At 39.0% G+C, this 24,291-nt stretch overlaps 3 protein-coding genes across 3 annotated transcripts; 1 reads left to right on the top strand and 2 right to left on the bottom strand.

The window, feature by feature from the left end:
* Positions 1 to 3: 3 nt before the first annotated feature.
* On the bottom strand, positions 4 to 2,604 carry LOC145466238 (uncharacterized). Its single transcript, XM_081449966.1, has one exon. The coding sequence runs from the start codon at positions 1,627 to 1,629 to the stop codon at positions 4 to 6; it is 1,626 nt and encodes a 541-aa protein (XP_081306092.1). The 5' UTR covers positions 1,630 to 2,604.
* Positions 2,605 to 5,549: 2,945 nt separating this feature from the next.
* On the bottom strand, positions 5,550 to 7,154 carry LOC145466135 (galanin receptor type 1-like). The gene has a single exon (XM_081449905.1). The coding sequence runs from the start codon at positions 6,904 to 6,906 to the stop codon at positions 5,737 to 5,739; it is 1,170 nt and encodes a 389-aa protein (XP_081306031.1). The 5' UTR covers positions 6,907 to 7,154; the 3' UTR covers positions 5,550 to 5,736.
* Positions 7,155 to 10,927: 3,773 nt separating this feature from the next.
* On the top strand, positions 10,928 to 24,203 carry LOC145466323 (mitochondrial inner membrane m-AAA protease component AFG3L2-like). The gene is made up of 18 exons (XM_081450024.1): positions 10,928 to 11,157; positions 11,352 to 11,451; positions 12,120 to 12,167; positions 13,222 to 13,475; positions 13,942 to 14,007; positions 14,173 to 14,300; positions 14,679 to 14,772; positions 15,816 to 15,886; positions 16,010 to 16,112; positions 17,257 to 17,551; positions 18,157 to 18,286; positions 19,054 to 19,151; positions 19,569 to 19,679; positions 19,985 to 20,100; positions 20,543 to 20,623; positions 20,967 to 21,086; positions 22,859 to 23,053; positions 23,679 to 24,203. The coding sequence occupies exons 1-18, from the start codon at positions 11,077 to 11,079 to the stop codon at positions 23,889 to 23,891; spliced, it is 2,304 nt and encodes a 767-aa protein (XP_081306150.1). The 5' UTR covers positions 10,928 to 11,076; the 3' UTR covers positions 23,892 to 24,203.
* The last annotated feature ends 88 nt before the right edge of the window (positions 24,204 to 24,291 follow it).

The raw sequence follows: 24,291 nt of genomic DNA, 5'->3' as shown, positions 1-24,291 counted from the left end.
ATCTCATGTAAAAGGAATTTTACAAGTTTGTTGATTAACGTTAGCTTCCGCAAAGAGCTCATGTACAACCGATAAAAGATTGCCACTGAGAAAAACTGCTATTGGCACTGCGTTCACAATGGCGACTAAGATATGCCTCTTCCACTGTCTTCGCCAAACGGCCATGACAGACATATTCTGATAGCGAGTCTCTATCGCAAGAGACGCGCTGTTGAAAAACCACTCAATTAAAAGCGGGACTGAAGTATGAATAGCAAAAGAATGCACCAAGTTTACGAATGAACTGTTCTCGAGATAAGTCCATTGATACAGGTATAAAACACCGTTAACAGATATTATAGCCGCGGACTCGGACAACATGCTCAGAATAGCGATATCAGCCATTAGTCTCTCACGGCGAGGAGTACGAAAACTTCCCCAAGGAGCTGACTTCCTATGCCAAAGCAGATGACAAATGTGATCTATCACAACCATGGTACTACGTTCTATGACCTCTGCAGCGCCGTGAATTATTCCAAGAACAACGATTGAATGCAAACTTCCAAGATCCGCTTGTAAAACTCGAAAAACAACCGCTGACCCATAATATAGCGGTGCCAATAAGACATAGGAATAACCAGGATGAGTAATGTTCCATAACCGCTGAGCGCAAATTCGCGACGCTAGTTTAAGCAAAACTCCTGTTAGAGGCGCAAACAGAGCGATAATAAGTTTACCTTCTTTGCTTCGTTTGATATACGCTGGATAAATAAAATGAGTGAAAATAAGGGCTAGAATGAATGTTAGATAACCTGACGCTGACAATTGGAGGAACAAAAATATTTTCCGTTTTACTAACCGTGTACAGAATTGTTTTGTTAAAATATAGACTTGAAAACCGAAGCTGGCAAGAAAGAGAACGTTTGTTGGAATCTTTTGCAATACGGAAAGTTTGGAGTAAGATATCCCCAGGGCCTGAACCGTTACACGATATCCTGCGTCTAAACAGTAGAAAAGGCAGTAAGAAAGAAACAGCTTCATCTTCAGCCCTTTCAACTGATACATGCGAAAAAGGAGCAGCGCAGTCGCAAAGAACCAGTTGTAGAGAACAATGTAAGCTATTACAGTCGAGAGAGTTCTCATCCACTGCACTCGCTCTGGGATTAATGTCCGGTTTGGCGGAGAAAATTCGCAAAGGTTGACAGTTTTATAACATAGGTAGGAGACCAGCATGTATATTGTGCCTGTAATGATAGCAGACAGCAGTGAAATCAAACCTCCAAAGTACATTGATTTGCAAACTGTGCAGCAAACGGAAGGTCGAAGTCGCTTCCAAGCTGTTCCTCGATCAACTTCCTCACGGTCTGCCGTTGCTTCGTTCTCCACTACTGAACACGCATTTGTAACCCGCACATCAAGACTGCTTGCCGCTAGATAACATGTGTTAGTGATTTCTCTGTCGCTGTATTCCTTGTAAATAAACTCATCAACAGGGTGATGATACCACTCTAGACCCGTGCTCTCTAAAGGGCTGTATCCAAAAGATTCAGCCGTATATTCGGGCTCTTCTGGATTATAATGGTCTGTCACACTTCGCGTAAAACTGAACATAACATGTCCAAGAACCTCGAGAAAAGTACGGCTAGCCATTTCACTTGCTCTTCAAATGAATCCAACAACTGTATTCAGCAGTGATTTAAAGAACGTCAGTAGAGACTGCTGGCAACTGAAATCTCGTCACAGATGGGAAAAATGAAAACACCTCCTTGTTTCGGAGAATTTATTCGTAACCGGACCACCTCGAGCGTATAGGAACCATTAGAAACCAAAATATCTCGTTAAGTAATCGACTTACTGACTGCTAGGGATATATTGTCTTAACTATTTAGAAACTATGTTATCACAATGTTCTTCAGAAATAGATAAGACTGATTTCAGTAAAACTCGACTCGCAAAATAATTCACATCAAGGGCATTTTGAATCTTCACTTCTCTTTCGAGTTTAATTGGGTTTGGTTCCTATTGTTTTGTCGACGTCAAAACCGAAAGGTTTAACTGAAGTTTCTAGCCATTGAAAGCTTTCTGAAAAGTCATCGCACAACAAAGTTATTAGCTGTCAACCAGTCACTGCATTAGCCAATCAGAAATCGAAACAAAAAATCTCGTCATGTTTGAAATGGGAAACAATGTGGATGGTATCCTGTGGATATACTTTGTATTTGTTCAGCTCTGTAAATTTGTGGTTTCTAAGGGCCGATTTACACGGTACGACTTTGACGCATGCGACAAGCTTACGACAGGCCTACGACATGACTTAGGACCATTTACATGCGCACGACATTATCAATTACAAAATTAAATATGCAAAAGTTTGCACCAGGATATACGGAGCGAAAGTTCTAACAAACGGTGAACAAATATTTGAGCTGTCCTGCGCTTTGAAAAAACTCTCTAACGAGATGTTTTTCGCTTTAATCCGTTCAGTACTTTTCGAGAAAAGACTTCATGTGAATCAGTCGACAACAACTTCGTCCGCCATTTTGACGAAAGAAAACTTCTCCTTCGTCCCCTACTCAGTAGAAATTTGTCGCAACACGTGATTTTCTATCGATTTCGGCTACGATTGTCGCAGCGTTTTAAAACATGTTTTAAAATCCTACGACAATTTTTTTGACGTACACAACAGTCGTAAGCGAGTTGTAGGTTTGATTTTTTCGAGACAATTCATGTCGTAGGTCTGTCGTAAACTTGTCGCATGCGACAAAGTCGTACCATGTGAATCGGCCCCGTAACAGAACCATAATCACGGCACTACAAGTCCTGGTTGATCATTTATGATCAAGTTTTTTGTTTTCACCCTTGTTTTAGCGATATTCTTGCAATATTTTACACAGCACACTCAATAAATGTTTACTCTATTCTGAATGGTGGAGAGCAGTACAATTAACGGTGCTTATTTTAAGGTGGCTCAAAACAGTTTCCAGTGCATAGATTCAGATGGGTCGTTATACCCACTCTTTGTCACTTTAGGAGCTTATAATTCAAAAACGGCACGGTGAAATTTTATTATATCATCAAATTTTGATAACAATGATAAGACACAACTTTTAGCAAAGTTTGACAAATTTCTGTACATAGGGTTCAGAGCCACCTTAAACTTTCAAAACTTTAAGGTGGCTCTGCACTTTATGACCAGATTTTTTTCAAAATTTGCTAAAAGCTGCGTCTTGTCATACTTATCAAAAGTTAATAATATAAAAAAATTTCACTGCGCCGTTTTTGAGTTATAAGCCCCTCAAGCTTTAATTAAGGGTGTTTTCAGCGGGTCACACTGTTGCTATAGTAACCTATTGTATCACAAAAATGATAACAACGTGTTTACCAATGATTGGGCAGCTTTTTGATACCATAATTGTAACATCAAGTGATAAAGAGTGGTTATTATTATATGGAGAAGAGTGTTTTACTGGGAACTAAACCACTCGTAGATTCCATACGCCACTTCATCCGGGACCCGAGTGGCGTATTTTCCGTATGTCACCTTTTTGAGTGTCGTATCGTTCAATGACGTCACGATTCCCGCCTTTTGCTTTTGCTGAGAAATAAAAAGTTTTTTAACTTATGGCTGAGCTAAATTAATGGAAGAAATTTTGTAAGGACTGTCACTTTCCAATGCGCTCACTGGTGGTCGCAATAGGCCATTTTACAGTTTGCGCTTTGTTAGCTGGGGCCCGTTTATCGAAAGCCCCGGAATCTTTTCGGGCCCGAAAAGCCATTTTTAGTTAATCGGTATTTAAAGACAGGCAGGTGTATACAACTGAAAGTTCTTGTATGAAGAGAACCTCTGTTCGTATGAAGAACATGTGAATAAAACAGCGCTGAAGTCATAAAGTTTGAGATTTTGCTACGGCTTTTCGGGTGCGAAAACTTTTCGGGACCTTCGAGAAACGGACCCCTGGCCTATGAAAACAAGCGAGGCTGGAGGTGACCTTGCTTTGATACAGACCTCTCTGCTTTTCTCATTTAAATGTCAATTAATTAGCTTAAGAACAACTTGATTTACACAAGAAAAATAGTGAGGTCTGTATCAAAACAAAGTCACCTGCAGTCTCGCTGCCATTCAAAAGTCAGGTCACTAAGCAGAGAACTGTAAAAGAGTCTATTATTACTGATAAGAATTTGCAATGCAATGTAGAGTTTCTGGACTGATAATGTAATGGGAAAAAGAATGAAAATGCTTTTTCTTTGTATTGTTTTGCCTTTCGTTTTGTTTTTTCTTTTTTCAGGGTACGAATCTAAAAACTTTACAAAAAACTTTTGAGTGAAGTATCGTTTTGGTACGTTTTGTTTCACGGCTTGAGGTTTGAAAACTTAACGAAGACGACTTCAGTTCGCAGTTTTGTTATCTCTTCTCGATCCAGAAAGTTCAACCTCTTTTATCTGAGATGTTAGTCAACTACTTGGCCATAACATAATTCCCCAATTCGCCCCAAGCAAGTTCAATAAATTATTTAATGTAATATAATAGATCTTTGAAAATTCCGCTGCATGATAAATTAATGCGTCTTTGTGATCAACCATCTCAGTGAAAAGTTTGAAGAATTTAGTTTCGTTTAATTTTGTTCTCCATTTCTAAAAATGACAATCTTTAATTATTTCCACATATATCATATCTAAAATCTTATCCATTATTAATTAAACTATCGTTTAATTAGTTTCCAAGATCCTCTCAGTCATTTCTATGTTTTCAGAAAGTCGTAAATGCCCCTCGGTAGTGCCAGCTTCAGACGATGTGTCTAACCCGTAGAATGCCCGACAAATTGTTTTTCACGGGTGGGGGAATCGCTCTTGCAACTCACTCCCCGTTTTCTTTGCTTAATTGCCATTACTGGCTACAAGTCTGACAGATTAGCTAGGTAATTTTCAGGGAGAATGCACAAGTCGTTAAGCAGAGTTTTAAAGAAGATCAGATCGAGTAAGGTAAAGTAAAAAAAAAGGAGAGTAGTTCATGCTTCTGTGTATAGATATAGCATTATTTTTAAACACAGTAAAATTCCTTTACCTAATTACAATCATACATTGATTTCTAACTAACTACCAACCAAAATTACAGTTATAAAAGGAAGCCGGAAAACTAAATAATAAAAAGTTGCTTTTAGAGGACGCTTTGTATAAAATTTACTCAAACGTCTATTAAAAACGACGATGACGTCACGAGAAAAATAGTCAACAGAGTTCCCTTGAGATGTACAATATCCTACAGGACTTGCATATGATTTATTTCAAAGAAAGCAAGCACTTAAACTAGCTTTAAAGTTATGGCGAACCTTCGAAGCTTAAGTGCGTATTGTTTTCTATTATGTTTATACATGAGTGTGATTAAGTGGCATTACTTATTTATAAGGGTTTTTCTACTTATGTCAAATCAGATGTTAGTTTTGTCAAGTAATTTGTTTTTGTATACAAATTCATTTTTCAAAAAATCGCCTCCAGCCCATAGGAAATGAATTTATCAATTTCCGAGTTTCTGTTTTGGTTAGCACTATTTTTTTCCATGATGGGATAAAAAATGTCTTTTGCCAAAACTCTGATCGTCTCGAAAAGTTACATTTTAAAAATTAGACAGTTACTGTATTGATTCAGAAGGAGTCTTAAAGAACGCGCCTAAAAAATAAATCGATTTTTTTAAAATGAAGATCAAGAATCCATGCAAATCTTTCCGTGCGCGATTGTAGTTTTCCGTTAACCGATAGATGCCTAGCTCAATCGGGAACAAACGCCTTGACTAGATGAGTAATGCCGCCGGGACTGATTTCCTGTAGTATTCCTGCACATTATTCGCATCAGTTGACGGCGGAAGTCGAGCCTAATCATCGAGTATATCACTGGATTTGCAGATGAATTTATAATAGTGCAAACTACGACGGCGAAAAACAAGTTGTTGTAAAAGTTTTGGCTGGCAATAGCTGGCCAAGATACAACACACAAGCGAAGAACAGCAAGGGGAAGCATGAACAAAGTAAACACCACAACAACTGGAGTTAAAATTCTCTTAGCGCGTATGTTTTGCACGAGACGAATAGCGTGCTTTCTACTTGTGATGGCGCTGCAGTCATTGAGATTCGCTGCTTCGTTTTCTTTTTCATTGCTTTTCATGGTCTTAATAAATTTACTGCTTTCATTAAGCTTTAGTGATATAGCTAGGAATGTCCAAGATATAACAACAAGTGGAAGTATGTACGACAGCAAAGTGAGACAAGCGACGTAAACTCGCGCTAACACAAGGTCCTTATCCCAAGCAGGCCACACTGGGCCACAGAATGTTCCTCCGCCGGGCACCTTTTGGTAATCAACAATAAAATACAGTGGAAAAGCAAACATCACAAACGACACCATCCATGTACAAGTAGCAACGATCCCAGCTCTCTTTAAGGAAGCCCGCTTCCTCGCATCGTGTAATTTTGGATTTCTGGCCGCTATTTTCCGATATCGCTCTATAGCAGTAATTGCTATAAACCACACGGAAGCACCGTGGAATATCTCGGTGAAAGGTTGAAGATAAAGGCAAACAAACTTGCCAAAAGGCCAGCCAAAGGGAGCTCTCTCCCGTGCAGCCCCCATTGGAAATGTAAACAGCAAATAGCCTAGATCCGCTATCGCCAAGTTTATCAAAAAGAAGTCAGTAATACGAGTTTTCTTTCCCCTGAGTTTTGTTAAGATTACAATCACTAGAAGGTTGCCGATGACTCCGAACAGAGCACACGTGGTATAAATTGATAGTTTTGCCGCCTCAACGGGTACAGAGTCCTCTGCCAAGTTAGCGCTGCTCGTTGTCTCAGAAACGAGTAAAGTTGAAGAAATCTCCAAGGAGTCATTGCTTGGACGGCAAGTTGAGAGATTTTTGCTTTCGTTTTTACAGAGAGCCATCGTGAAAATGACTTCCAGTTTATAGTGGCTTGTATATTGTGGTGAAGCGAAGACAAAAGAGTTCACGAAGCCAACTTTCCGGGAAAATCCGACGTAATCCCGCAACCAGCCTCCTGCAGCTTAATGGCGAGGTATTACCTTCAATGCTTTTGACAGATGTTCCAGTTTCAAACTACGTTTTTCAAGATGCTCTCCATTTTCGCTACATCTGCTGCGAAATGATTCGAAACTTAATTTGAAATCTTTTGTTTAAGTCCACCATCAAGGCGCCATGACGTCACGTGCAAACTCAAAATTTTGAATAACTCAGTACTTTCTGGCATGGTCATTAATTTGAAGAATTGAGAGTTTTGCTGCGCAGTTACCACGGCATGTTATGAGCCAGTAGATCGATGTCGCTGTCTCCATCGATGTCATTTTGCGCGAATTATATACTGCTCAGCCTTTGAACTGAATTTACATGACGTTTATACCATGCTGGGTCCAGGTGTATTAGGACGTTTGTCGGCGTGTCGCAAGAATTAATCGATGCAGCTAGTTCTTTTGAAATTCTAACGCTTTACCCGTCTAGGAGCGAATGAATGATGACTGACATGTAGTTACCTCAGTGAAATTGTAAACCGTAAAAGGCATGTCGAAAACAAGTCCTATCTAGCTAAGTCTCAAACGCAGAAATGTTCTGATAGTTTATTTGAACTTCTCGGCTGGTTGTTTTCTTGCTTCGGATGCGCTTCTCAAAGGAATATTAAGCATCTTCTGATTATAACTGGAACGGCCCCCTATAGAAGGCTTGTTTTGTATTTCATGTTATCATGCACAGCAGTATGCTCACAGAATTGACTAATGTCATTTAACCACCGCTGCGCATGAAGTGAGAAAAAAAGAACAAAAACTAAACAAAAATTGTCCCAATATCAGATGTTTCAGTTTAAAAGAGTTTTACCATGTGGTATAGTTGGATGAGATTAAACAATTTTCAGACGCTAAATCTATTTCAAATACAAGGCCAAACTGATTAGTTCCCCTTCTCAAGCGAATCAGAAAACCTTTTTTGAGGTAGTAGATACCGTTGCGCGTATCTACTACCTTAAGAAGGAAAAAATTAATTAGAATTTTGCGGTATTGAATTTTTTATTGTATACTAATGCAAGAGACAATGATCTCATAATAATGATCGTTTTTCTACCCGTAGCAGTTAAAAAAAAAGAACCGAGACACTAAGTAAAGTTTAATGAAGAATTACAAAGCTAGAGGAACCATTGTGATAAATTTGGTATTTAAATTTTTGCCAGCTGTTTTCTTTTTGTTTGGAAAAGAAAACTTTTTTGTTAAGCATGTGTCCATGGCGAATGATGGCTTGAGAAAGTTATCTATTCAAAGCCAGTGAGAAAACTTTCACGATTTATAGCCATGTGAAGCAGGCACATTGACCTCCTTAGATTTGTAGACCGCAGGCAACGTCTCTAGAACTGGAGGTGTTAGGAGAACTTGCACGTATGGCTTAGAAAGTTGTCCGAATCATGGACACTAAAATTTTAATAGGCAGAGTTATTTCACTGATTAACGATCGAGTAAACATGCCGCCTAGTGATGACAATCGCAAATCGACTCGTCATATCAGTATCGAAAACGTATACACTTTCCATAGTGGTGGCATTTGAAAATGGAGCCTTATCCTAATTAGCGTGAACAACGAGGCTTTCAATCTCGTTCCTAGAGCCTTCGTTACCCTTATCCAGCGGAACGGGAAAACTAACTTCGTTTTCCCGTTCCGCTGGACAAGGGTAACGAGGCTCTGGGAACGAGATTGCGAGGCGAGGGTTGCTGGCGTCATTTGCGCATGAGTAAATGACCGGTTGTGGTAATTTCACCTAGCATATCAACGTTTTCGAGCGTTTTAGTGTGGACGAGAAAAGCACTGCGAAAACGGTAGTGTGAACGGGGAACGGTTTCGGCGAAAACGGACCAGTGAGGAAGCGGACTCGGGGAAGCACTTTTAGAAATTAAGTTGTCAAAAGCTTCGCGTGCCAGCTGGCTCTTGCCACGCAAAGAGCCTGCTCGCAGACTATCAAAAACTCACCCTTCGGGGTTTCCAAAGCGAAATTCCACACAAATGAAGTAAAAATATTCCAGTTGAACTGCGCTTTGAAAATTCTTTCAAAAGCTAAGTCGTTCGATGGGATATGCAAGGAGATGTTCGAGAGAAGAACTTTTAAACGTCTTAAGTGGAATGGTAAGGGGGCCTAAAATATGGCGATGTTCATGAAAAATTCAATTTCTTGGAAATACAAGACTTTTAAGTCTTGTATTTCCAAGAAATCCTCAAGGGTCTTAAAAGAGCCTTGAGGACTTGTCAAAAACGTTTTGAAACGATCTTGCCGAATTTTCTTCTAGATGAGTGTGAAATTTAAGGAAAGTACACAGAGGTATAAGTTTTTTCACGTGGCAACAGCCATAGCAACGACTGTTTACCACAAGAATGTGACCAAAAATGTAGATTAGTTTCAACATATATGAACGAAACTATTTAGAAAAACTTTTAAAGCATGCACAACTCGATAAGTATAATTAGTTGTGAAAATCTTTGCCTCGAATTGCCATCACAGGCTCATTAATTTCCCTTATGAAAAGGAATGTTTCCCACAACTGCGGTAACGTTTTACAAAATAGACCAACCATTGCACCCCTCCCCCGAGATCCAATCTGCACCCCCCCCCCTCGCTATTTGCGGCTTGTTAAATGCTTAATACTTCGTGTAAGAAACTTAAAGTGCATTTTTCTAAAATGTTTTCTTTTGTACCGACTGACTACTGACTACATTTCTACTTTACAAGGTTTTTGAGGCGGGGGTACACATGAATTTAAGTGAAATTTTAGGAAGTTTAAAGAGGGATTAAAAGGATAAAAAGGGGTTTGGAACACCGCCATTGTCCACTGGGTGGGTATAAAATAAGGTTATTTCCAAATAAAGCCTGTAAAGAGCACTGAAAATAAGAGTTAACTGTCAAAACTTAGGTTCATTGTACCGTGCAGAACAAAACAGAAGTTTACACGATATGCTTATTTTATTTGACAGTCAAATCTTGTTTTGTAAAAGAGCAGAAAGTGTTGGCGTCAATACTGTAAAACACTACCTCAAAAGTCTGTGGCTGGTTTCCATAGCAACCATTTTGAGTAAAACTCTCAAAATTTAATTTCTCTTCTTGAGTGCAATAGCACATAATTGATCTCTCTTCACCATATTTAAACAAACGTTTTGGTCCCTTTTAAGGTATAAGACCACCTTAAGCGTTAAGTTGCAAGAGGGTCTCAATGGGATGGCTCCCTTTGACGGTTGACGGTTAAAAATAGCCAAGTGTCCTGTCAGGCCAGAGCCTATCCCGGTTTTGTAGCATGAAGGTCTTTTGACGGTTGACGGTTAATTTTTCGGAATGACGTTTATAACACCAAATTAAAGCGCAAATTTGGCTGTAATTTTTTCATAAAGGTATAAATTTTGCCCATATTTGAATTATCCAATTAATTAGTCCTACAATTTGTCCATAAAAATCGGGTCTTTGGACATCAAATTAGCTCAATGGTGAGCCTGCTCGCAGGCTAATCGCTCAGCAAATCTCCTCACCGAAGAACCCCCCTTCAGCCTCTGATGAGAAGAATGTGACAAAGCAGCGGGAGGTTTCAGAAACGCCATTGAAAAGTCTGAGACATGCCACCAAGTTCTATATGTTTTCACCTCAGAGGAGTCTGGATTCTATCGTAAGCGTGATGTCGCCCTTTCTGTCGTTACCGTATTTTACAAGACATATCATCTTTGAACTCTTCACGCTATACAGACTCGACCTTTGCGACTCTCACTCTTGCGACTCTCGACTCTCTTTGCGACTCTCACTTTTACATGTAAAATTTCTTTCTTTTTAAAAATATTTCCTTCCTGATCAGGACCTCTGAGGGAGCCAATCAGAATGCGCAGAAACTTCGCAAAAAAAACAAACTATTCCGCTCAAGTGCGACCGCGCCTGCTGTATTTATGTTCGCCATCTTGAATGAGTTGCATAAGCCGTGAATGTCAGCACAACGGTTTAGTTGATGCACAGTCTTTGTTGGGTATACTACTAGTACTCTTTATGTTATGAAATTCAGCAGCCCTCATAGAATCAGTTGGTAACAGCAATGGCTTACAGGCTCTGTGCAAGAGGAGTAAATTCTTTGTTGACTAGGGCAACTTTTAGACTTCTGCAGCCCAGGGTCCAGGTAATTGAGCTTATGTTTTTGCGATATCTACGCTCTCATGTTTGGAGTTTTTGTGTTTCAGATAATACGCCCTAACCGTAAACATACCCTAGCCCTGGTGTTGATGTATACCATGCGATAAGTTTGCGTTTTTGACTCAATAAGAGCTGCCTAACCAAGTGTTTTTGTATGTTTTTTATTCTCCTCACACGCAGTTCGTGAAGTACTCCGATGGTGTGCGAGAATTATTGCTGAGTCAGAATGCAAGAAACACTTGGCTGCTGGGAAGAATTCTCCATTTTGATCCTCCAAAGGGTAAAATAAAACTCCTCTTTTCTGGAGATCATGATACTTATATGGCTTTTAAATGATGCTGTGTATGAGGAGTTGTTTTTCAGCGTATGTGACGTAATCGTTAATCAAAACAATGAAATTACAAGCTTTTGAATGTCCCCCATGCGAATTTGGTAAAAACACGGAGTTAAGTATCATAGAAATGATGCAAGTAGAGACCTTAATTGGTATTTTCTTTAAGAATACGCTGTGCACAGTACACACATTTACATTTTTTCTTTGTTATATTCACCTGTATACTGTATTGTTTGTAAAAGATCAGAATTTATGTTCCCCTCCATTTAACAATTAGATTATGAGCTCGAGATTTCTATGCGTGATAGTTGACTCAGGTTGCGCCTTCATCAACCATCATGCATAGAAATCGAGAGAGAATATTCTAATTGTGTTAGTATAAATCTACTAGTTGTTCAAAACTTTTTCAAAACCTTCCTCACAGATACTTCGAAAATGCCAAGAAGCAGCCATCATTTTGTTAACAAGGGGCACACTGCTACTCACTATCTATCACAGTATAGATTGTGAGTAACGTAGCCAATCAGAGAATGGCATTCGTGGTAGAACGCTAGTAGATTTATACTAATATGATATGTACACTGTGTATCACTGACAAATTTTCTTTCTTAAAGGCTTTGAAAAATTCTATCCCAATGCATCAAAAAAGAAATCAGATAAAGGTAATTGACTACATACATTAAATGTTATGCTTCTATAGATTAGAGCGCTTGAATGCTGTACATTAGAGGTCTGACTACAAAGCTTGAATAACATTTATACCATGCCATAGAAAATACAGCCAATCAGAATACAGGAAAGCTGTTGTATATTGGGTCATGTTACACCCAACCTTTCCATCGTGTGCTGCACATATGTCACATTGATTGTGTTGGCCTGTAATATGTCTAGTGCATGGTATTAAATAGTTATGCAACACTCTTTCACGGGACTAGGGTGTATACTAAGAAAATACAAGTTACTCGTGGGATACAGTATTCCATGATGTGCCACTCAAAAGTGCTGCATATCTAGTATATAATAATAATAATAATAATAATAATAATAATGATAATAATAATATATTTATATATGTACTAATGGATGTTGCTATGCAGCCAATCTTTCTAAATCCCTTAGTCATTGTTTATTGTACATACGTGAACCCCACTCTGATCTCTATCCCTATAATTTACAACTCCATTTAATTAAACATTCTCAGATACATTTGTACACTGACCTACTTGTTGTCTTTATGGACTGTAGATCATGAGCATAATAATGATTTTTTTTTTTAATTCGATTGATTTTGTTTGTTTCTTTATTAAAAGAGTAGCAGATTGTTCTCATAATAGTAATTATGATTGACAGCAGCAAAAAACACAGTTGTTACATAGGTTTTAACTGCAGAGTTTGCATGTTATTATAACTGAGGCACAGTAATGATATGCAGTTGGATGCCGCTAATTCAAACTTGTTTATTTCAAATTCCCCATTATTTCCAACTCAAAACCGTTTCCCTTGGATTTGCCTTTCAGTCATTTATTAGGGGCTATTTCCAACCCCTGCTATTTCGAACTATTGTTCGCTTCCCCTGAGAGCTCGAAATAGTGGGGTTCAAATGTAATAATAGTATATTTAGTCCAGAATTATAAGGGATGTTAGGCATTTTGTCATACATGTACATGTAAGTACATGTGTACAAACTGGTCATTGGTCTTTTCTTTGATTTGACAGCATCAGATTCCAGTAAGAATGAGAACTCGGAAGGCAAAAGAGAATCATCAGGGGGTGGTGATGGTGGGGGAGGAGGTAGTAGTGGCAAACCACCTGGCGATGATTGGTGGAAGAACCTGTTTGACAACCCACAGCAGATTGTCATAGCTGCTGCATTAGCAGGCGCAGCAGCATTGTTTCTCATGTTCTCAGGAATGGAGATGAGAGAGATAAATTGGCAAGAATTTAGAACAAAGTATCTTGAGAGAGGAGAGGTGAAGCTGTAAATTGTGTTTCTAAGTTGTTTAAAGAGGAGAAGTTCTAGGATGGAAGAACAGAATGTGAAATACTAAGTCTAAACGGAACATGATTCAGAAGGGAAGTGCCACTTAAGATCCTTGCCTTTCTCATGCAAGTTCAAACCATCTTCAATCTCGTTCACTTCCATTGCTTAGTTCTGCATATTGTAGATCACCTTTAGGTGTTTTAAGTTATAGCTGATGAGCTTCTAGTCGAGAAGTGTCAGGGATACTTTGAAGGGGTGGGTGAGGGAAAGGAGGAGTCAACATTTTGTTGAAAAATAGGCCGGTCCTTCCCTTTTCTGGTGTGTTCTGTACACTGTATTTTAGAGCTTCCTGCAAATTTCTTGAAAACTGATCAGTTCTTCTAAAGTAAGTTTGGTGCTACAATGTAAGAGTGAATATTTCTCACAATCTTGTGTCGCTGATTTCTTACCCTCAGGTGGAAAAACTTGTTGTTTCAAACCAGACTCTAGTCAAAGTGTTTCTGAAGAATGATCCAAACAAGGTATATATACAGTATCATTAAGATCTGATAGTAATAAATAATAATAATATTTATACTGCTTTTAATGTTAAAATAAATAGACCTTTTAAATTGGAGGTGAAGAGTTGATTGGAAGTGTATGTCATTTGTGTTCACAACTCACTGTCTTTTCTCCTTAATATACAGAGCAATCTTTGCTTCACTATTGGAAGTGTTGAAAGTTTTGAACGGAGCTTGGAGGCTGTTCAGCAGGAGATGAATATTGATCCGGCATTCTGGATTCCTGTTACTTATGTTAAGGAGTCAGATTGGCTGTAAGTTTTAAGTGAAAATATTATATTAAAATATTCAAGTGCCTTTTAAAATAGTCATACATCAACCTTAACTGCTGAAGAGTTAACAATGCACTTTACAATGTATTTCATGCTGGCTTTGATGAATACATCCAATGAGAAGGTGGTAAAGTCATGACATGTCTGAATGTCTTGGACATGCAACTTTGAAAGGAATTTTTGAGTCTGGAACTCAATAAGTGTTCTCAGATGAGGATATTAGTATACAAGTATGCTCCATTTTTTTAAAAAGTGTTCACAGCACTGTTATTACTTAAAATTATGGCACTCTATAAAACCAGAGATGATCAATGTACATAATTTGTAGTCTTGATTACCATTATTATTAATGGTTCACAGGAAGGAAGTGATCAAGTTAACTCCAACATTGTTAATCATTGGCTGTATAGTGTACTTCAGCAGAAGGCTTTCCAGTGGAGCTAGAGGACAAGGCGTAAGCTGATTTTGTTTCCAACATATTTGTTCACAAGTGCACATCTCCGTTATGTTCACAATTCTGAAGATAAGCAGACAGTAACAAATGGTTAGTCTAAAAGGTATCTGAATCCCTAGGATTTATTTGTAACCCCTCCCCCTCCCCCCCTCCCCCCCAAAAATATATAGAGGATATTACACGGTGACGAGAAGATATGAATTTTATGTTCGAGTGGCAAGAACAATATCTCACTCGTTCGCTTCGCTCACTCGTGAGATATTGTTCTTGCCACGAGAACATAAAATTCATATCTTCTCACCACCGTGCAATGTTCTTTTTATTATATGGAGACTAAATATTGAAACCAATTCAACAAAAGCAAAAGGCGGGAATCGTGACATCATTGAATGATACGACACTCACAAAGGTGACATACGGAAAATACACCACTCGGGTCCCGGATGAAGTGGCGTATGGAATCTACGAGTGGCTTAGTTCCCAGTAAAACACTCTTCTCCATATAATAAATAATATTATCATACAAAGTGATATCCCCGTACAGCCATACCCAGTGGAGGGGAGAGAGGAATTGCTGGCCCTCGCCCACTCTTTGTTGGTTTTGAAGATACATTGTAGCTGATGCTGTGCAGTCAAGCTCATGATTTTTGGTCCAGGGTTTCAGAAATTGCGCAGGAAAAAAAACACCTGTAAATGCCACTGAAAAACTGTGTGTGCTCGTACACTGTTTCTAGAATATTCTATCTCCTGGAATTGAAAGCTCAGTAGTCATTAAGCAGAATTATTTTGCAATGCCAAGATTTCACCCTGTTTATACATGTAGATGACAAGAGACCCATTAGAACTATGTCCCCAGCTCTATGATCATTGCTTTTTATCAGGTGGAAATTTTTGGTTAATAATTTATTATTTGTCTTCATTTCAAGCACTGAGCACTTTATGCAGATTTTTCTGACAAATTTGATTTGTGAATTATTTTGCGATGCTTTGATTTACACAATATTTCAGGTGGTAATGTGTCTCTGATTAATGTCATTTTCTAGGGTATATTTGGGGTTGGACAATCAACAGCAAAATTTTACAACAAGGAAACAAGCGTGAAAGTCAGATTCAAGTAGGTATTAAAAACTGTTGTCAAGAGTAGTTATTCAGATCAATAATTGATCTGTTCACCACTGACAAATCACAATAGTTTGCTCAACTTTGTACGATAATTGTTAATGTTTGATTAATTTAGGGATGTTGCAGGATGTGAGGAAGCCAAACTGGAAATAATGGAATTTGTGAATTTCCTAAAAAATCCTCAACAATATCATGAGCTTGGGGCCAGAATACCAAAGGTAAATACATGTACATGTACATAGTCATATGAGAAAGATACAACTAACTAACTGTAAAATAATGATCCTTGGTTAACCTGTCATTTAGATAGTTTATAGCATGAGCAGGGCTAAAAAAAAAGTGCCATGCAGTCGTCTGGGACAACTAGATTGTCCTGCGAGATAAGAAAATTTTCATTGCCAACTAAATAAGAAAAAAGTAAAACTAAGACTTGCCTAAGGTAAGCAAAATTTGACAGCTGCTTGTCTGAAGGTCAAGCTGGAATGCAAGTTTTCCTATTAGCTCTACTCTGCAAATAGATGAGGCAGCCTTTCCTTGTGTACTCAATACTCAATCTTCTTCACCCCCCCCCCCCCTCCCCCCACCCTGCGATAGAGAGATGCTTGATATTCCATTCTGTTAACAAATCTCAACATAGATATGTATAGCGCTGGGTTGTCAAAAATAGCCACCTGCTGGTGAAAATCGCCATCCGCTTCATGGTGTTGGCCAGCTACTCTGCTAAAGCATTTCTCAGATTCTTTACAAAAGCGTGGCATCAGCCACCTACATGTACTCCAGCAATAGAGCCATCTACTTTCAAACTTGATCACAACCCTGATAGTGAAAGGTGAATTGATCAACGTGACACGGGTGTACGTGTAGGACAAAGAAAAAAGTTAAGGAGTTCTCATACATGTAGCTCCATAGATAGAGCACCTGCCCGTTGTTTGGGAGATCATCACTTCAATTCCTGTCAGGAACTCAGATTTTTTTTCTTTTTCATACGCTCGTGTCATTTTGATCAATTCACTTTTCACATTTCATTACTGAACTTAAAATGCACCATCTTTATGCACTTAACACTACTCGCAATGACTTTGACAGTGCTGCTCCTAGCAGTATGCCTGTCACATATGAACTCAGTTAAATGACCCTGCTCTCCAAGAGTTCTCATAGCTCCGTGGATAGAGCGCCCGCCCAGTGTTTGGGAAATGGGTTTGATTCCTGTCAGGGTCTTAGATTTTTTCTTTGTCCTACGCTCGTGTCATGTTGATCAATTCGCCTTTCACATTGATTTTCATTACCAAGCTTAAAATTCACCATCTTTGTTCACTTATCACAACCCTGATAGTGAGTCTGATAGCCTTATTGATCTTGCAGGGAGCTATCTTGTCAGGTCCACCCGGCACCGGTAAAACCCTGCTTGCCAAGGCGGTGGCTGGAGAGGCACAGGTTCCTTTTCTTAGCATCTCAGGATCAGAGTTCCTGGAAATGTTTGTAGGTGTTGGTCCAGCGAGGGTCAGAGATCTGTTTGCACAGGCAAGAAAGAATGCACCTTGTATTATATTTATTGATGAAATTGATGCTGTTGGCCGTGCCCGTGGAAGAGGTGGTCATATTGGTGGTCACGATGAGAGGGAAAACACCCTTAATCAACTCCTTGTAGAAATGGATGGTGAGTTGAGTAGTGTCGCTCTTTGTTCTTTGAACACAATAATGTATTTTGATTATTGAATTTCACCTGAAGCTTACTTTGTACATGTATGTGTGTGACAATCCTTCAACTTTGATGCTTTGGTTATAATCGTAGAGCAAATGTGGTTGAAATCAAGTTGTGACAAGGCAGATCACCACTTGATTTCAACCACATTTGCTCTACCCTTGAAACCAAAGCATCGAAGTTAAAGGATCGTCTTTTGTATAGGCTTGAGGTGAAATTCAATAATTGAAAATGGACACATGGAATACCCCTGGTGTCAAACTTGAATTACAATGTATTTATGTACTTATGCTGTTCTACTGTAACAAGCCAAAAGTACTAAATAGCTTCAGGAACCTCAATCTCAACTTGAGACTGCATTTAAGTGTATGATTCCTTATGGAAATTTCAAAGTGCCAATGTTGTTTTGGTTTCATGTCATAGGGGCCATCAGTTAGTGTCCTCTATGGGAGTGAACTAATGTAATTATGTACTTGTGTATTTTTTACTGCTGTTGCAAGCAGTGTTAGAGATTGCTCCACCATTACATGTAGTCTGACTACAGATCATTTTATTTTAAGGGTTCAGTTCATCCACAAATGTAGTGGTATTGTCAGGCACAAACAGGCCTGATGTGCTTGATCCTGCACTACTGAGACCAGGCCGGTTTGATAGACAGATTCATCTCCCTCCTCCAGATATCAAGGGAAGGTAAGAGAAGCAACATAAGTGCACTCTGGAATGTGGTCATGTGTTTTGAATCTTAGCCAAGTTCCTTACCTTTACAAGTGCAATGTTTATATAATTAAGGCACTTCACTCTTGACAGTTCCTTTTTGCCAACTAGGAGCACGTAGGGGATTGATAATGCCTATTTATGCCAATTAATGATTGTTGGGCAGACTATGGTTGACTATGGTACTCCCTTCCAGTAGGTACTCCAAATGTCTCCTTGTTGTAGGCCCCTGAGTCAAAGACCCAGTTTAGGCCAGGATGCATTGTGTGGTGTGGCATTTGAAAACAATAGGAACCTTGCTATCATGTAAACCAAAACAATAACAGATGCAGAAAAAGCAATACTAGGTTGTAAAAGCACTGGACAGATAAGCCATTCCATTCTTTCAATCCCTAGCATTGGACCACACTCCACTGAGTCTTCAAAATTGACTAAGCCCAAGGCTTTTGTCACCAATGCATGATTATCATGCCATTACCTCATTTCCTCTGTGGTGTAACTATTTGTTTGTGTTTGGAGTGAACATGTACGCAAACTGACACTGGTTTTCATTAGGAAAATAATATAGAACTGTTAAGTCTTAATCTTTGGGTCCTTAAAAAAAGGTTTCCTTGTGGCTGAGGACTGCTACAAGTGGAAACATGTGATTGTTACATGCAAGATGCATGTAGAAATCTAGTGAACTCTGCTGGTTTCATTATGATTTCATTGGCTCAAACAGAATACACTCTTGTCTATTGTAGATATTCCATTTTTAAAGTGCACTTAAAACCTTTGAAGACTGATCTGGACCTTGCCCAGGTAGCAAGAAAAATGGCCGCTCTTACCCCTGGATTTACAGGTTTGCTTGCTCTACTGTTTCACCCTCTCCACTTCAGACTAGTTAGTGCTACAGCTACCTAATGCGATCAGGCGGGGGATTTTGTTGGTGTGAAAGGAGAAGAAAAGGGAGAAGGGTCTGAATGTAGGGAGGGAGGTTAGATGGTTTTGAGGTGTTGGTACATGTAATTTATTTTGTCAGGTAGCTGGCAATTCTCTTAATTCTCATCTTTTCTATACTTGACAATTGTTTAACATTGCCAGGAGAAAGTATGGGTTGATCATTCTTGGAAATTAGGGCTCTGATAAGATGCTGTCAGACTTGTTCATGGTTTGACCGATGAAAACTGTCTTTTTTTAATGTTATTTTTGTTTAGTAAAGAAAATGTTGCCAGCATAGATTATGGATGTGCATTAATTATTGTCATTATCATTTCAGGAGCTGACATCGCCAACGTATGTAATGAAGCAGCCCTCATTGCTGCCAGGTACCTTATGCCTAAGGTGGAATTAACACATTTTGAACAAGCAATTGAGCGTGTTATCGGAGGTGAGAATAAAGTCGTATAGATCTGGCCTGGGTTGTTAGAAAGGTGGATAACGCTATCTACTGGATAAATCCCTATCCAGTGGATAGTGTAGTTTGTTTTGATTTAACACTTAGCAAACGGATAGCGATTTATCCGGTGGATAGCATTATCCTGCCTTCGAACAACTGAGGCCAGGAATGTGTGTGTCTGTGTACTGTAACGTTTGCCATTCACTTCGCACACAAATTTCCAAATTATCTGAAATTCAATCTTGAGAGCCTTTTTGGCATGTCACACATTCTTTGTAATTGTGTCTTGCTGTTAGGTTTGGAGAAAAAGACCCAAGTACTGCAGCCTGAAGAGAAGAAAGTTGTAGCATATCACGAAGCTGGTCATGCAGTTGCAGGATGGTTCCTTGAACATGCTGATCCTCTTCTAAAGGTTTGTTCTACATTTTAAGGATTCCTATTGAGTAACAAATTGTATACAGCTCTTAAGATTTCTTACTCCTTTCACCGTTAAGTTAAGATTTTTCTGGTGCACTTTTTATGCCTTAAGTTACGATTAGTTATTTACGGTACCCAAATTCATCCAAAAATTATCCATATCTGGTGAGTATTATCATGGGATATCAGGACAATAAGCACAGTTTCTTATTGACTAATTGTGAAATTAAGTGTGGCATGTAGTGTGTGTATTAAATGGAAAGAGCAAGACGAGTTTGATTATTTTCAAATGACTCTCTAAAATTTTAGCCCACTAGTCGAATTATTGGTACTAGCCATTTATATTTTTATTTCCCATTTGTCTAGCGTGATGAAGTTCTGTTTTTTTCTCTTGTTTGTAACAAGGCATTGATATACTATTTTGATTTAATTTACAGGTGTCAATCATTCCAAGAGGAAAAGGCCTTGGTTATGCTCAGTACCTCCCCAAAGAACAGTTCTTATATTCCACCGAACAGGTAAGTCTACAATTCTTCTTTTCTTTTCTACCTTTCTTTTCTTGTCACATTTTAGGGCCTCTTCATATGAGCCCGGTTGAGCAGGATCTCTTGACGGAGATATTGGCAACTGGGATGAAAATTTTCTCCAACTTGCTTACCAAGGGGAAACTTTTTTGACAAAAGAGCTTCACTTTTGCAACAGAGTGGGCAAAATGGCATAATTTTGCTTTCTTGCTATTTCCTCTCCAGAAGTTCGCGAATTACCTTACAATTACCTCATATATGGCTGATATTAACTAGTTTTTTCTTTTTTTGATTGATTGATTGATTGACAAATTGATTGCCTGTGTCGTTGTTTCAGCTGTTGGATCGCATGTGTATGACTTTAGGAGGCCGGGTCTCTGAACAGATCTTCTTTGATCGCATCACTACTGGTGCCCAGGACGATCTCAGTAAAGTCACCAAGAACGCTTATGCTCAGGTAAATAACTCATCACGTGATTCCTTAATTGAGCTTGTTGTAGTTTGAGGGAAATGACTTCCGCAAAGGTTGTACAAGTGCCTTTTCTAACAGAAGGTTGAGAGTGGCGTTTCAACCATGTCTTGCACTTTAAGGACGGTGCGTAATAAATACAAAGGTTTTTGCGCCAGGTTAGGACCACGCGGAAAAAGTAGATCTTTGCAAGGGCTATTGGAATCCAGCAAGAAAAATAGGGGAAGCCACGCATTTTTTCGAGATAATTAGCCTTGAATCTCAAAAAAAAATGCTGACATCAGCATTTTTCTGAAAAAAGAAGGAAAGCGTATTTCTTCACAGATTTCCTTAGAATTCATCTTTACGTACAGAAAAGGAAACACATTTAAAAAGATCTTTAAACTAAATGGCAAATGGTAACATAAAAACCATTTTTGGTATGTTTTTAATAACAAAATCGTTGCAACAGCAGTTTTAGTGTCTCTGACAGCCTTCCTCTGGTTCAGCTAAAATACAGTCTAAATACCTTTTGCTCACAACCAGAAACTAATCACGTGTTGAATAGGCTTGCCACTTCCATATCGTAACATAAAATGTGGGGGTAACCACGCGTTGTTTTTAAATTTATTCATCTCTTTTGAAAACTTTTACGGTGCCCGTTACATTTTTTCCTGTCACCTCCCCAGTAAGTAAGACATTTGCGTATCTCGCACTTTTCTTGCGCGCGCACTACGCCATCTGCAGGTACATGTTTACAGTTGGATTTCAGTATAATTTTCAACAGATAACAGCTAGTTTTTCAGCTTGAGGACGTTAAGAGTTAGTGGCTAGCGATATGCTACTATTCTAGTGTCCCTGGTTTAAGTACCGGTTCATTAAACTTGATTTGGTCACAGTGAGAATTTTGCTTTCATTTATTAGTCGTGTACTTGGTAGCGTAGTTGATTGCGTCAATGTCAACCCCGGCGCGTGCGTGGCGCTTAAACCATGGCTTGCGTAATGCGCAGTACGTGTGCGCACTAACAAAAGTAGGCACCGTCCTCAAGTCAATTTTACTACAGGAACTTACATGCAAGGTGTCTTACTTGATGAACTACAACAGCCCAACTTTTAACTCAATCCATTGTTCAAAAACTGATCCAATATGATTTTCCTTTCTCTAATTACTGTTTTCTTAAGTCTTTCACCATTGTATGTGTTACTTGAACAATTAAAACCTTAATAAATAGCCAAAATTAACGACCGAATGCCTAGGAGAGACTGGGCACTAGTAGATTTAATGACGTTTTTCTCAAAATCTTCCCCGTGCTGTATGAACCCACCTCAAAATTTCGGGAATCAAATATTGTCTCTGTTTAAACATTCATGCAAATTAAAATAGAAATCTGTAAAGAAGATTTTTCGCAAACAAAGAAAACGCGAAATTTTGCCCACTTCAAAAACAACTCAAAATCTGTCGCAGATATATTTTTTTTTTTAGACTTTTTTTTTTAATTTTGGCTCTGAACGCGACTCACTCTTAAAAATCACCTGCGAAAATTTTATCATAGGTTGTACGGTAGGTTTTCGAGAAATCTGGGAGCAACGACAGGTTTTAACAATCTTCGCGGGAATTGAATTGCACATCTCGTTATTTAAGCGCGCGCTCATGTGACGCCACGTATCAATCAAAAGTGTTTTGGGCACCCTTTCAAAGTTTTCAGCGGCAGCACTCGTTCGCAATTTAACAGAGTAATCAAATCCTCGTACGTACTTATGTTTATTTGTTTTTCTTTCAGGTTGTAACATTTGGGATGAATGAAAAGGTCGGTAACGTGTCGTTTGACCTGCCCCGCGAGGGTGAACCCACTTTTGATAAACCTTACAGTGAAGCAACAGCACAACTAATAGACGAACAAGCCAGAGAAGTTATTAACAATGCATACAAGAGAACGTTTGATCTCCTCACTAAACACAAGGAAGACGTGGAAAAGGTAGGGAAATTCGTCTGGGTATTTCCCTTGTCTGCTTACGGGAATGAAGTGTTCGCTAGTCTGGGGGCAATACGCACGGTTCAAATTAATTAAACAAAGGACACAGGGCGAAGAGTACGAGTGGACTTAAATTTCTTTGCCATTCGCCGCTCATTCCAGAACCGTTCCTTTAGCTCTTTCTCGTAACGGAATGTTCAACGCTAGGTGTTTAGAATCCTTTGAGGTATTAAATGCGGAGAGTGGTGACAGTCGGGACTTGATTTGGAAAATTCAGTTACATCAGTTAGGCAGACACTGCTCAAGTTATAGCGACATGTTCTATTCAATTAGATTATTATGAGCTCGAGATTTCGATCACGCGAAGGCATCGAGAGCGAATAGTGTTTAATATAAATCTACTAGTCGTTCAAATCTTATCTAGTAAATTATCTAAATACTCAGCCTCACTATCTACAACAGAATAGTCAGCGAGTAGCGCAACCAATGGGAGAACGGCATTCGTGATGGAACGCTGGTAGGTCCAGGGAGGATTTGCCCGCCATGCTATTCAAGCAGAAGTATAGCTGAAACCTGTCATTTGGTATCTTTTTTGTTGTGTATTAACGTTGTATTTTTACCTTGTCAGATTGCCTTACGCCTCCTGGAAAAAGAAGTACTTGGCCGTGAAGATATGATTGAGCTGTTAGGCCCCAGGCCTTTCAAGGAGAAGTCCACGTACGAGGAGTTCGTGGAGGGAACTGGTGGCGACGTAGAGGATACGAGTCTCCCAAAAGGATTACAGGGACTGCAAGAGAATGGGGACGAAGAAGAAACCCCCTCAACCACCATACCCACATAGTAGTAGAGAGGAGCAGGAGAATAGCCACTAGGGGAGGGGTGAGGTAGTGATGGAGTTTCTCGAGATTATGTCTTGTTCCTGAGAGGGGAAGTGAAGATCACATCTTGAGGCATCTGTTATCAGTCTTACCATGAGTTCGCATTGGCCTCATGTTAGCATCGTGTTTGTTGAAAGAGAAAACAACTTGTACATCAGTTATAATTAACAATGGCATTTGGAAATAACAAACACTTTTCAATCGTTTCAAATGCCAGACTTTGTAAATTGTTGAAAAATAAACTAGCAAAAGAGTTCTTTACGTGCTACGCGGCGTATATTCATATTTCATGGGAAATAAGAAAATATTGCTTTCTCTTGGAATCAAATAAGTGGCACCGATATTAATAAGTTCCATAGCCTC

This window comes from Orbicella franksi, chromosome 13 (genome assembly GCF_964199315.1).
Source record: "Orbicella franksi chromosome 13, jaOrbFran1.1, whole genome shotgun sequence".
In the NCBI taxonomy this organism is placed as follows: Eukaryota; Metazoa; Cnidaria; class Anthozoa; order Scleractinia; family Merulinidae; genus Orbicella; species Orbicella franksi.
Note: the sequence above shows the minus strand (reverse complement) of the source record. Positions and strands in the feature narration are given on the sequence as shown.

Bases quoted from the DNA above. Each gene is read 5' to 3' on its own strand.
- LOC145466238 (XM_081449966.1), bottom strand. From the start codon at position 1,629: ATGGCTAGCCGTACTTTTCTCGAGGTTCTTGGACATGTTATGTTCAGT.
- LOC145466135 (XM_081449905.1), bottom strand. From the start codon at position 6,906: ATGGCTCTCTGTAAAAACGAAAGCAAAAATCTCTCAACTTGCCGTCCA.
- LOC145466323 (XM_081450024.1), top strand. From the start codon at position 11,077: ATGGCTTACAGGCTCTGTGCAAGAGGAGTAAATTCTTTGTTGACTAGG. The intron at 11,158-11,351 runs GTAATTGAGCTT...CCTCACACGCAG, and splicing joins TTCTGCAGCCCAGGGTCCAG to TTCGTGAAGTACTCCGATGG. The intron at 15,887-16,009 runs GTAGGTATTAAA...TGATTAATTTAG, and splicing joins AGCGTGAAAGTCAGATTCAA to GGATGTTGCAGGATGTGAGG.